We start from the raw sequence: 13,192 nt of genomic DNA, 5'->3' as shown, positions 1-13,192 counted from the left end.
TTTTGGATAAGTTATGCGATTGCCCTACATAAGAATCAAAAGGACAACACCGATTTCATAGACATCCGAGAATAGAGTCTGCCTTGGTGCTGATGAATGAAGCACAAGTAGATAACCACTGGGTTAAGACAGGTTTTACTGGGGATACCAACAGACCTCAGTCATCTTATTTCAAAGACCCGGCAACTTTTGCAAGGAGTATCTGTACTTTCTGCCTAATCCAATGCTGTGCACTCCATTCTGTGTGGTTTGATTTTCAAATGCCCCCTTGACCTATCTTACTCTTGGAACATTTTCTTTCAGTCTGGCAATAGTGCTTAAACAAAGTCCACTCCTAACATGGACCTCACAAGCATTTGGAAGATGGATTTGAGCTGAATCCATCATTTGCACCTCACCCTCAGGGTTGATATACAAATATTTGTCTCAATTTTCAACTTCATCTAAATAGACCATTCCTTAAATAGAAGTCTAGGAATTTCTATTTTTATTCCAAGTTCAACATCAAAGTCAACATTTGTTACTGTTCCTTCTGGAGGTTCTAATCTAGACTTTCTACATGCCTTCAGCTAGCTCTTAGTGTGAATCTGAAGAACTAAGTCCAAGGTCACTAAAGTATACTGGTGAGATAGTCAGAGTCGATTTTGTTTTCCAAAAGTGTTACTTTTATTTCACAAAGCCCAAATGGTCTCTAAATTTCTCATGCATATCTGTGTCCTAAAAGGAGATTTCCAACATAGAGCTCAGCTCTAACACTACAATGATATAAAACTAGCTGGAAGCTGGGGAAGTTTTATTCACCTGTAACAGGGGTAGGAAGGTTTGCAGGGCTTTCAAAATTCACAAGTAACAAAGCCTGTGATTCACAAGTAAACAGGGCTAAATTTTATGTAGAGTTTGACTTCTCCACCATGAAATACTTTAGCAAAGTGTCTGCTGATTGACAAATGTGTTTTAAACATAATTCTTCTTTTATGTCGCTAGAGATGACAATACAGGGGGAGTCATAAAAACAAACCATCAGAGACTTGACATTGTACAAACTGAATTACCATGAATTATAGATCATCATAACAGATGCAAAAATCCTTTTCCTGTGCCACAAGATAGGGAGGTTTGCATATGAGTACCTGCAAAAGAAAAGGGAAAAGAATTCTTTCCATTGCTCCTTGATGATTTACTTATATGAAAATTCTTTTGTTTTCACCTCAATACTGTTTGCTTTATAACTCATAAAATATTTACTGAATAAAGAAGGGGAAAGGGAAAATGCTGTTTTCAGACAGAATATAGTACAGTTGGTTATAAGTACAAAGTGGACTCTGCTTTTGCCAATGGCATGATCCCTTTCAGTGTCTGAAGTCCTAAACTGTACTGAGCATTGGGTGTGTAGCCCTGATTTGTACAGATCATTGGGTGGTTAGTCCTCATTTGCACTGAACAGTGAGTGTTGTAGCCCTGATTTGCATTGAGCTTTGGGTGTGTATCCCCGATTTGCACTGAGCATTGAGTGTGTAGCCCTGATACGATTCATGCTTGTGACCTTGGCAGTGATCTGTTTTTGTTGTTACAGGCAATGAAAGCTTAGAAGAAAACTACGTCCAGGACAGTAAAATGGGGTTTGTCATCAATGCCATCTACGCCATGGCCCACGGGCTTCAGAACATGCACCATGCTCTTTGTCCTGGCCACGTGGGCCTCTGTGATGCCATGAAGCCTATCGATGGCAGGAAGCTCCTGGATTTCCTCATCAAATCCTCCTTTGTTGGCGTGTCTGGAGAGGAAGTGTGGTTCGATGAGAAGGGGGATGCTCCTGGAAGGTAAAGAATCTCTATCTGCATGACCCCTGAGCCAGACAGGTGGCAACTAGGGTTCCATGGTTTAGGAGTGTTGAAGATAAATTCACCTAGACATAAAATTAGAGATGTAACTAAGACCGCACTACTTTTGAAAACATCAAAATACTTCATGTTTTACCCTAAGAACCCTGCACCCTCACACCAAAAAATCACCTGGCCTTTCCCTCAGGATTCCTGAGACCTTCTGAAAACATTCTACCTGGATAGTAGGACCTTAGCAAGCACTGCATGCACGTGCCAGAACCATTCACATTGATGGACACAGTGCTATTCTCCTCGTGAAAGATTATGCATATTACACATGATTAATACTATGTGACAAAAACCAAACCCTGCAGAGTACACCCTTTTTTTCCAGGCTAACACATATTTCTGTTTGGATGTCTCAAAAGAAGAAAGACTTGGGGGTTTGGGGACTGGAATTTGGTTTATAGTAGCTTTCCAAAAAAAAAAAAATTAGGCATCTAGAAAGGGAAGTAATAGATATAAAAAATATAATTTTCCTTTGAGTCATTTTACACACAATCATTTGTTTTGATGCCTTCAGTGTGCTCATATATAGCTGGCCCATAGTGAATGTGTTCTCTGTCAATATTAGCTGTATTCATTCATATAGATTTTCCTCGGAAAGAGATCATAAGAATGGCAGAGGAATTGAAATCTGTAGCAGGAAGGCAAAAGACCCTGAGCCTATAGATGATGCCCTGTGCCCATCATACAGGCCCTGCTACGTTCCCGAGCGTGGTTTTTACAGACTTAGAGATTCCTAGGGAAACATGTTTTATGCTAAGGTGAAACATCAAATTATTTATGTCTTGTGATTCTTGGTGCATTAACTTCCTTCACTGACAGATAATGAAGTAAGTAAGTAAGCCTGTCACTAAAAGTCACAGAGAGCAAGAGGTGACTCTGGGGTTTGCAAACGCCTTGCCACACCATGCTGCTTTTTATCTAATCCTAAAATTAGGCAACATTGCTGGAAGCTTTCTTTGTGTCATGATAGAAGTACTGTGAGAGGCTTTGCATGGAGGTGACAAGTTCTACCCAGAGAATCCTTTTTGTGGGCTAATGAAATCTCCCTCGTAAAATCCAACAACTCAGTGAAGGATAAATGATATGTCTTTGTCAACAATTAAAACCAGGTACTACAGGATTCCTTCCAAGATACCAGTTAGGTGGGAACAGATGATAATTGGCATGTGAGTGGGATGGATACTCCAGGGCCTGGGAATGTACGGCTCTAAGTACCTTAGGAAATGGTATCAGGAGTAACATTAAGGGTTTGAGATTCAGAAGAGAGATGGCCCACCTATCTAATCCCACTCTTATAATCCTGAATCCACTGGAAATGAGGTTTGGTAGAGGGTCAGATTTGTACTGTAAACCATCCTCCATGATCCCAAACAGCAATAATAATAATGATAATAATGATAATAGCAACAACAAAACTACAAAACACATGCGGAATTTACTTAGTGTTTAATTAGCACAGGGCTGGAGAATTTTCACACTCAGTAAATACACATCTCCTTACTCTTTTTCTCTTTATAAGTCATCCAGATCATAAGACAGCAACTCAGTTCTATGTCCTCCATCTTTAATTACATGTTAAACTTCCAAGTCTTCCCCAGATCCCTTGTCAGCGATCATTTCCTCCTGCATGAGACTGGTCAGCTTAATCAGTTCACTTCCTCCTCACATCACCTCTCTTGGGCATCAGGCTCCTGTCATAATATCACATGCTTTTGGTCCCTCTGGGAATTATTTTAGTCAATCATCACATAACATACACTGAATGCAGTGAGATTTCATGTGGGTGTGATTTACATAAGGATATTTCAAATAAAATGCAAGGACATACCAGGAGGGAACCCTGGGGTAAAGGGGGTGGGCTGTGTTTATTATGTACATGCTAGTACTGGAAACTTTTTTCCATAAGCCTGCATACCTCCCTTGATACCTTCTAAGTAGTTTTGCTATTGTTTTTTTCCTCCAGCATTTAGAACTTTTTAAAAAGGTGTTTTCATAAGAAAATATTGTGAAATTTTCAGTTTCCAAATGCTAATGAAGTGTGAACTGGTTTTCTTTATGAAAGAGCGAATGAGGAGGTGCTAATCAGAGTCTCAGGAAGTGATTTATAGGGGGAGGATGGCTTAAGCTGGCAGCTTGCAACGCCATCATTAAGCTTGTGAGGAAGCATCCTGTTCTAATGTGGATAGAGTGCAGAGATTAATGGGGAAAAATAGACTCAAATTGAACAGTCACAACAGGTTCATAGTCATGCGTTCAGAATGTAAAGGTAGTGGAGGTGTAGATTATTCATTGACCCCTAGATGAGTGTGAGCCATGAGCTCACAATTAACAACCACTTAACCCTCACTCAGAGCTACTTTGAAACATTCTGGTAAGCCTCAGTAACAAGGGGAATCATAAGTATTAGCCAAAAACCAGAGCAGCAAACGATAAATAATGAACTCCGGGCACACTCGGTAAGTTTTCCCCACTGGGCAATGGGAAAGTTCCTTTATTTTCTGTAAGCTGCTTGTCTTTCAGGAAGCTGCTATTTGTAGAAACTGTTAGAATCTGGATGTGAAGAAGCCTCGGGTTACCCTATGGGTGACAGGACACATTTGCACATTAAGAACAGGCAAAACAATGCCAGTAAATGATTAGTTATTGTCTAGATAAGAAAGTAGGCCGAGTACAACCAATAGATTTCAGAAGACAACACAGAGCTGATAGGCAGTAGCTGTCCATAGTACTGAGAATGAGACTGAGTCTGACATAGGTTCAAAGAGAGAAGTATTCCAGGATGAAGAAAGCAGGGGGATGGGGGTCTGGTGGGATAGAAGATTGCTCAGAAAGAGGTCTATGTGCTGGTTAATTGCCATCTAGTTCCTTCGGTCGAACATAAGGAGAGAGAGCCATGATGGCTGATGTTCTAGCGCAGGAGGTTAAGGACTGTACAGAGCTCTGCAGACAACAATCCCTCTGGAGATCCAGTAAGAAGAAGCCAAGCATAGAGCTTAGGTAAACTACTGCATTAGTTAGAGAAGGAAAAAAAAAGGAAGACCACTTAGAGAATTATCGGAAGTGAATGGCTATGCCAACAGAAATGTCTTCCTGTTTTTTGTTTGTTTGCTTGCTTTTTTTAGTGTAATAGAACTAGTCAGTATATTAACATGTTCCTAGAAATAGAACTGTGGATGATGTTAGGCAATGCTTCAAATGCATTCTGAGTCTTACCTTTGGGGCTGTATCAGGTACCATCTGTCCTGTGGTTTATGAAGAGTAGACATTTGGTGGACCCAATCCAGAAGGCTAGGAAACCTAACTGAGGCCAAGGCACCAGCAGGTCTGGGGTCTGGCAAAGGCCTGCTTTCTGAATCATGAATGGTCTCTTCTAACGGTGTCCATATGTATTAGAAAGGCAAGAGAGATTTCTCAAGCTGCTTTTGCAGAGGTAAGAATCTCAATCCTGAGGGCTCCTTCCTTGTGACCCTGTCATTGCCCAATCACTTCGGAATAAGGGTCTTGGCACATGAATTTGGGGAATATGTAGACATTCACATATAGGACCTATGCATGTTCCCCAATTATAAAGTAGCTTCTGACATGTCTTAGGTGCCCACATCCATATAAGAACCCCAAGGAGTTTGCAGAGATTAGTGACATTCCTAAGCAGTATAGCTTACTATTAAAAATGTAAAACAAGGCTCCAGTTTACACATCCTGATGACAAGTCCTCTGCTCTGTCCATCGTATTGTTAACTGTCTGACACTGTAGCCCTAGGGAAAAATATCTTCTGCCTCCCAGAAAGTATTTTGGTTGCAGTAAACATTTCTTGGGGGGACAAAAGAAAACAGAAAAAAAGATAGATACACAGGGCCCCCCTTACTCCAGGAAGGTTTCAGAATTTTGTGCAGCATGGGAAGCTTCTGAAATAGCTGACACCAATTGCTCAGATTCACAGGTGTTTGTCTCAATCAGGGAAGAGATACTTTTGAATATCAAATGTACAAAATAATAAATTGGCTTGCAAGATGGCTCTAGAGGTAAGAGTGTTTACTTGATAAGCAAGAAGATCTGAGTTCACATTCCTAGCACACATTTAAAACAGCAGGAATAGTTACTCATAATTGTAGCCCCAACATGGGAGGTTACAGACAGGAAGATCCTGGGAGCTCACTGGCCAAAGGATGTAGCCAAAATGATGAACTCCTAATTCAATGAGAGACCCTGCTACTAGGCAGCAAGACAGAGATTGATAGAAGAAGACAGCAAATGTTGTATTCCAGACTCCACAAGTGCACATGGGCACCACCCATGCATTCATGTGCATTCACCACACATATATGGAGCAGGCACAACATATAATACACACTTACATCACACAACATACCCGTTAAATCCTTAACCTCTTTGCGAATTAAAGATGCTCTTTTCAGGTTCCTTGCTTTGTTTGTACTTAGTAATTCTAAGCCTTGTAATACCTTAAGTACCTCCCCCTTAAACATTCATTGTAATGAAAATCGCAACTGAGTATAAAAAGGAAATATGAAATAAAAGTAATCAAACATGGAGATTAGTGTTCTCAAGGATTGATACTTGTTCAAAATGTACTACATGGTTTTAAGGAGTTGATCAACTAAATACACATACCATTACCTTTGGAAGTGTAAACAGAGAAAAAAATTGAGAGCAATATATTATTTAGCAAAAATGGATGGTATACAGATGTTTTCTGAAGAGAGGAAGTATTCAGAGTAAACTCTTAAATGTGACAGTCACTAGTGCTGGGATGTGTGATGATCTCATCATCCTTAATCTCTCTTTTTTCACTAAAACCCACTTATTTACAAGTGTCTTTGTTTTCTCCATCAGGGAAATAGCCAGAAAGACTCACATGAGTTTATTTTCTTTGTAGGTATGACATCATGAATCTGCAGTACACTGAAGCTAATCGTTATGACTATGTTCACGTGGGAACCTGGCATGAAGGCGTGCTGAACATTGATGATTACAAAATCCAGATGAACAAAAGTGGCATGGTCCGGTCTGTGTGCAGTGAGCCTTGCTTAAAGGGTCAGATTAAGGTAAACCACAAATGCATCCTTGGACATTATTGGAAAAAAGTTTCACCACCTGTGCAGTAGTAAAGAAAAACAGATATTTTAAAGCAAGACTATCCAGAAAGGATGTATGAGATTGCTGTTCATGTCCTTGCATTTAGCTAAAACTGAAAAGAAAGGTTAAGACATGGGTAACTATTAGGTTAGGATATAGGGTTTTTTCTAGATATTTAGATAGGTATTTAGATGGTATTAGATATGTAGATCTCTAGATATTTGCTTAGGAACTATAAACTATTGAAATAGTTTTTATTTTAATAGCAATGATAATCTGGGGACTTATATATAATGTAGGCATCAAGGAGAAGAATAACAGCATTAAAAATCAGAACAGAATTAAGTGTGGAAGCCAGTAATGGTGCTTAGTCATGGTAGCAGCTATTATTGCTAAAGGAAACTCTGGGACTCTAATGGATTGTGATGGATGTGTTAATGAACCTCACTGTGGCAATCATTACACAATGCATACATATATCAAACCTCTGTGTTGCCCAACTTGATATAACATTTTGCCAATTATTTTAAAATTAGAAACTTAGAAACAAAAGTAAATGTGGAAATCAAAACCAGTAATATCACTTAGCCATCATTCCAGCTATTGTCAAAGAAGGCAGAAGCTGTCCAATGCCAAACATACAGCTAGAAATGACATCAATCGTGGGGATAAGGAAAGCTAAAACAATGCATATACTTTAATTAACATTGCCCTTTCTCTACCAAGTACTTTGGTTCTCCTGAAATGGATTATTATTTAAACAAAGAGAGTCTCCAATTTTTAATTATATTCAGGGACTTTCAGGGGAGAGAAAGTAAGTAGCTCATAATATTACTACATGCAGGAAACTAGAGAAAATAAATATGAAATATCAGGTTTCTTGCTGGATGTGCTGGGGAGAAAGATCAGTGAAGAAGGCTAGGGAAGATGGCTTTAGGTCCAGGCTACTTACACTCTGGCTGGATGATGCAGGAAGCAACAGAGTATAGGGGAGGGGGCGGTGAGCTGGCAGGCATGCCGCTCAGATAAACTAATAGGTCTTCCCCAGCTCTAATTTGCTGTGATTCATCTCAAGAAGCAGACAGGCTGTCACGAAAATGTCGCACACCACAGCTGGGGCTTGTGTGAAGATCTGGACCCCTCCCTGTGTCATCGTGAGGCTTTGCTCTGCCAGGGAGCTTCAGACTCCCCCCCACCCCATGCTGGAGAGGTCCAAAGCATGCTTTAGGAGCACTCAGTATACTTAAGTTTCCTGGGGCCAGAGCCTAACCTAAGTTTTCCTGTGGAGGATTGAGAAGCCTTATATGAACTCCTAGAAAAGCTGAAAGGTTTGGAACCTCTGAGGGCATGAAGCAGCTGAGAAGACTCGTCAGGGAGGGAAAACTCACGGTAGCTCTCGCCACTTTGAGGAAATAAAGTTCTGAGAGCCAGCTGTAGCTGTAATTATCTTGTGCCTTCTCAGAAAAAGTTACATTAAAACTAACTATCCTCATGGCAGCTAGATAGAGGAGGGGGGGGGCTAATGAACTCTTCCGATGGCCACCATAGCCATGTTTAGCCCCCTAGTTTATGGGTATTATAGTTTATGTGTGTGCCACACATGTTTGTGTACTGCTACTTAGCCCTCAGTGTGAGCATGTGGAAAGGTGATGGACCTTTAAGAGGTGGGACCAAGGGGAAAGTAATTGAGTCATTGGGGATATCAATCCCCAAACAGATTGTTTCATTCCATAAATTATCATGACAGTAGTGTGTTATAAGGTCAGGTCACTCATGTGCTTAGATCCTTCTGCACGTATTCAGTTCTCCTCTTTGTTGTGATGTTGCCCAAAGAAGCCCTCATGAGCAGCCAAGAGTGCTGTCCAACCTTGGACTTCCAGTCGTCAAAACTGTGAATTAAATAATTCTCTCTTGTTTATAAATCCTTGTAGCCTCTGGTATTTTATTTTAGGATCAGAATATGTGCTAACTCAGTGGATTACATTCACCAAGATGTCTCCTCATGCATGGCCTGGGTAGTGTGAGGCAAAGGAGATAGGGAGATGATGTTAGCTTCCAGTTTATGCAGAGATACTTCAGTTGTGTAAGAGCGACTCCAGCCAAACCAACACGGGTGAGCTAGCAGCACTGCTTCCCGTTAGATATCTACTTTCTTGTCTAGATGGAACTCTTTCACATGAGGCCATCTGGTGGTACTTAGGAATATGTCCTCTGAGAGCCAGAGGCATCAAATTTCCCCTTGACTGTTGGGAGGTGTCAGACCAATGGATTTTTGCTGTATTGTGCTCTTTTGTTTGTTTGTTTGGTTGTTTTGTACACGGAGGAAAAACAAAACATTGGATGACTCAAGTCATATGTGGGGAGACCAGAGAAGCTTCAGCTCCACATCTTTCTGACTCTTTTCCAGTCTGAATGAAACCAAGCTGGCTTTATAGATGGCCACCGCTGAACAGTTAATAGAAGGATTTTACTTTTTAGGATAAAGAGTAAAGGAGAAAACTGGCAAGAAGAACATTCCCCCCCCCCCCAAGGATTCACCATATTCCAGATCCCTGTACAGACTCTCCTGTCATTCTGTACTTGGCAGGCTGTTTGGGTGCTTATACAGCATGCTCACACAACAGTATTCCCATTGTACACTCCAGAAGAAAGGCCTTTTTTTTTTTTTTTCCCCAAGTTCAGAGGCAAGGCTGCCTGCATGTATCTGTCTGCCGAGATGCTGTGTGTTTCTGGCAGTGTGTCTGTGTTACACCCATGTGATGTTATCACAGGAGATCCCACTAATCATTGCTGAGCTATTGCGGATTACTCACTATATTACTCACTATAAATGCAAATCTCTCAGGGGACAATTTTAGAAATACTCTGTACTCTGCAAGAGAAAACCATGCCTGTTCTCAGTAGCACCTGGATGGGGGAGATGTTTGTTTGTTTCCCATAAACACCTTGGGGGGTAGAGAAACAAATGAAATCTGAATCCCATTGCCAAATAATAGCACTTACATTCTAACACTACTAATTTGCCACCTACCAGGGTTAGGATAGAGAGCAAGCTCTCAGTAGGCAATGTAAAGAGAGTCAGCCTGAAAAGGATCCTAGGACGTGAATTTGTATTAACTGGGAAGTGGAGCCTTCACAAATAAACAAACAAATAAGAAACCTTCTAAACATCAAACGCTATAAATGCTAAAGTAATAATTTGATGTCTTTTTTGAGAATCCATAACATTTTATTATAATGATTTCTTTTGAGGCTATTCAAGGTGCATTTTTTCTATTACTTATTTTTAGACATGTATAACTTATAAAAAAATAACATCTTACAGTGCTAATGCTTTATCGAGAGAGCCAATTCTAGGCAAGGCAAATAAAATACATTTTATTGTTATTTCTTATAGATCTAGTCTTCAAAGACTCTATGCCATACAGTTTAATAGAGGGTATTTAACATAGGAAACTGGTTATAAAAGTAAAGGGGACACTGAGGCAACTCAAAGGTGAGAAACAGTGGGACTCCATTCCCACTCTTAGACTAGAAGGGCAATGGAAGAATTCAGAGCCTTGTTCTAAGATCCTTTCATGCACAGTGGGGTGGTGAGGGAAAAAACACCCTGCCTTCTGTGTTCTTGCCTTGGTCCTTCTTCTTTGCCAAATGGACCCAGAAGACAGTAGGCAACAGATCTCACAAGTGTTCTTGAACCGTAAGAACTGCGCTATGCAAGCCTTCGGTGGCAACTCATCATTGGGGGATTCTAACCCAGACAGTGAGAACAATAGAGGAGAGGACATAAGACCTGAAGGAACGAGCATGGGAAGAAAGTCAGAGGAAGATTAGTGGAAAGAAGGAGGGAGGAAGAAGGAAGGATGTCAGGAACTGAGTCACCCAGTTAGTCCTTGTCTAAGTATAATGGGGTCCTTACAAGTTACTCCTTGAAGTGGCTCTTACTCAGAAGGTGTCACCGGCCCTCCTTTATAGGTAATGGATCTGAGACCCAGAGGGGCTGAGTCTCATGCTTCTTAATTCTTGCATCTAGAATGTTCCAAAGCTGGGCTGAGAGCCAACCCAAAGCTTTTATCTTCCCACGGCCACATGTTGTTCAACTCTGTCGTTATGTGAACTGGCATGTTTCCTGTTAAGTGCGGATTTCAATTTCTAAGCCCTGGTTTTTTTAACAGTTCACAATAAAAACATAAATAGTGATCCTCTTTAAAAACTCAAAGTGAAGAGTGTACAAAATTAGGGAGAAAAGCTTTTGCGAAAGGGGGAGGGGAAGTTTAGTAGAGACAAAGAAAGTGCTAGAGAATGATGGATCTGTACAGATTGTTTTATAGATCTCCTGCGTGCTCTCTCCATCTCTCTCTCTCTCTCTCTCTCTCTCTCTCTCTCTCTCTCTCTCTCTCTCTCTCTCTCTCTCTCTCTCACACACACACACACACACACACACACACACACACACACACACACACACACACCTTCTTCATTTAAGTGGGTCTGTAGATTGTTTTCCCAAGACTCTGAGTTTGGGTTGGAGACTGACTGGGTTAAGAGACAGAAGAGGTTTTCTCTCATCCTCACATGTCCTGCTGAACATGGTATACATTACAAATATTTCCTCATTATACATGGCTTATTGTGCAGTAATGCAATGCTGGGGCTTTTGCTGTTGTTGTTGTTGTTTGTTTTTAGATCAAATTCTATCCACACATATAAGCTATAGGCTTCAAAACCAGAATAATTTCTTCCACTTATGATTTTGGCCAAAATCTATTTACTGTATTTTCTATGAGAGAGAGAGAGAGAGAGAGAGAGAGAGAGAGAGAGAGAGAGAGAGAGAGAGAAGAGAAGAGAGGAGAGAGGAGAGAGGAGAGAAGAGAAAAGTTTGGTTTCAAAAGAAAATAGAAATATGGACCTCAGAGGACTGCTTAATTTTAAGTGATGGACAGCGTCTTGACCAACCTTAGACTGGCATATCTCTTTGGTGGTAGTGTTATTGTTTTGGTTTTTTTTGTTTGTTTGTCTGTTTTTATGGGTGAGCAAAAGGGCAGAGACAGATGTGTTGAGTACCAAAGTACAGGAGACACTATCATTTTCAATGTGATGTCAGATGTTCTTATCCATCAAGATCCATCAAGAGTATCTTTGTATCTTATAGACACCAAGAGTCCATTAAGCAACCATTTGTATTTATTTGTTCCTAATTGGAACAGGGTGTTCCTAGGTGTGTGCCTTGAGCATTTGTGGGTGCACTGCTACAGGGGTCACTCTCTCAATTTTCCAGACAGTAGCTGTAAGTACTTGGAGAAGTTTCCTTTGGAGAAAATTTGAGATTTCTAATAATATCTTTAAAATTACATTGATAATCTCAGTGCTTTATATTTACACTATCTTCTTTCAACACAGGACATTACTAAAAAGTCACTGGACTGGGTTGATTTAGAGTAGGTGTGGCAGGACTCTGTAGCACATTAGGGATTGAGATCCCCAAGTGACTTATGTGTTTTCTGATCATCGTTGCCACAACTGACCCTTAATAACTCCTTCTTAAACTCTGTTGTTTCCATGTTATTTTCCTGTTCCTCTGCTCATTTTCGCAGTTATTTTTATTGTTGCCTAGGTATTACAGTTGCTTATTCAGTCCAATTTCAGAATTATTCTCTAAAAGATGTTGTTTATTTGGGAGACTGGATATTCATTCTTGAGCAAAATTATCAAGCAATCAAACAACTAATATGTCTTCCCTTTTCCTGATAAAATTAAAAACATGACAAGATTAAGAATGTACAGACTATGTGATTCTGTTTGTATATGTGTGTTTCTACTATTTGATACCAAGTCTTCCTGCTACTTTACACAGAAATAACGATAAGAAACAGATTTTATACCAAGTCAGTGTTATTTAACAGAAAAGTGGAGACAGAGGTGTGGGAATACTAGAATATTCCTATACTAATCTCTAGCACACCTGCTAGTAGCACACTTAATGTCCTCTGAGAGAAAACCCAGCTTCAGTCACGTGATAGAATATAAAATTTGTATTATGTGAACTCAGCTGGACGGGACTTGGAAAAGCATTACTGTCCCACTCATTTTCCAACGATGGAGAAATTGCAACACGCCCACAAAATTTCAAGTCATTAATGCTATATCACCATTCCTGATCAAACATGCTAGTAGCTTAGCTCCTGCCATTTTGATCCCAAAGCAT

At 40.3% G+C, this 13,192-nt stretch overlaps 1 protein-coding gene across 3 annotated transcripts in view; it reads left to right on the top strand.

Moving 5' to 3' along the window:
* Window positions 1–13,192, top strand: part of Grm1 (glutamate metabotropic receptor 1) — a 370,085-nt gene that overhangs the window by 306,722 nt on the left and 50,171 nt on the right. For all 3 annotated transcript variants that reach the window (XM_052751016.1, XM_052751017.1, XM_052751018.1), the window contains 2 exons: window positions 1,574–1,820; window positions 6,788–6,956. In XM_052751016.1, coding sequence (XP_052606976.1) covers window positions 1,574–1,820; window positions 6,788–6,956 — 416 coding nt within the window. The remainder of the gene's footprint in view (window positions 1–1,573; window positions 1,821–6,787; window positions 6,957–13,192) is intronic.

Source organism: Peromyscus californicus, unplaced genomic scaffold, assembly GCF_007827085.1.
Source record: "Peromyscus californicus insignis strain IS unplaced genomic scaffold, ASM782708v3 Scaffold_22__1_contigs__length_63687245, whole genome shotgun sequence".
In the NCBI taxonomy this organism is placed as follows: domain Eukaryota; kingdom Metazoa; phylum Chordata; class Mammalia; order Rodentia; family Cricetidae; genus Peromyscus; species Peromyscus californicus.
This window is presented reverse-complemented; position numbering and strand designations above follow the sequence as displayed.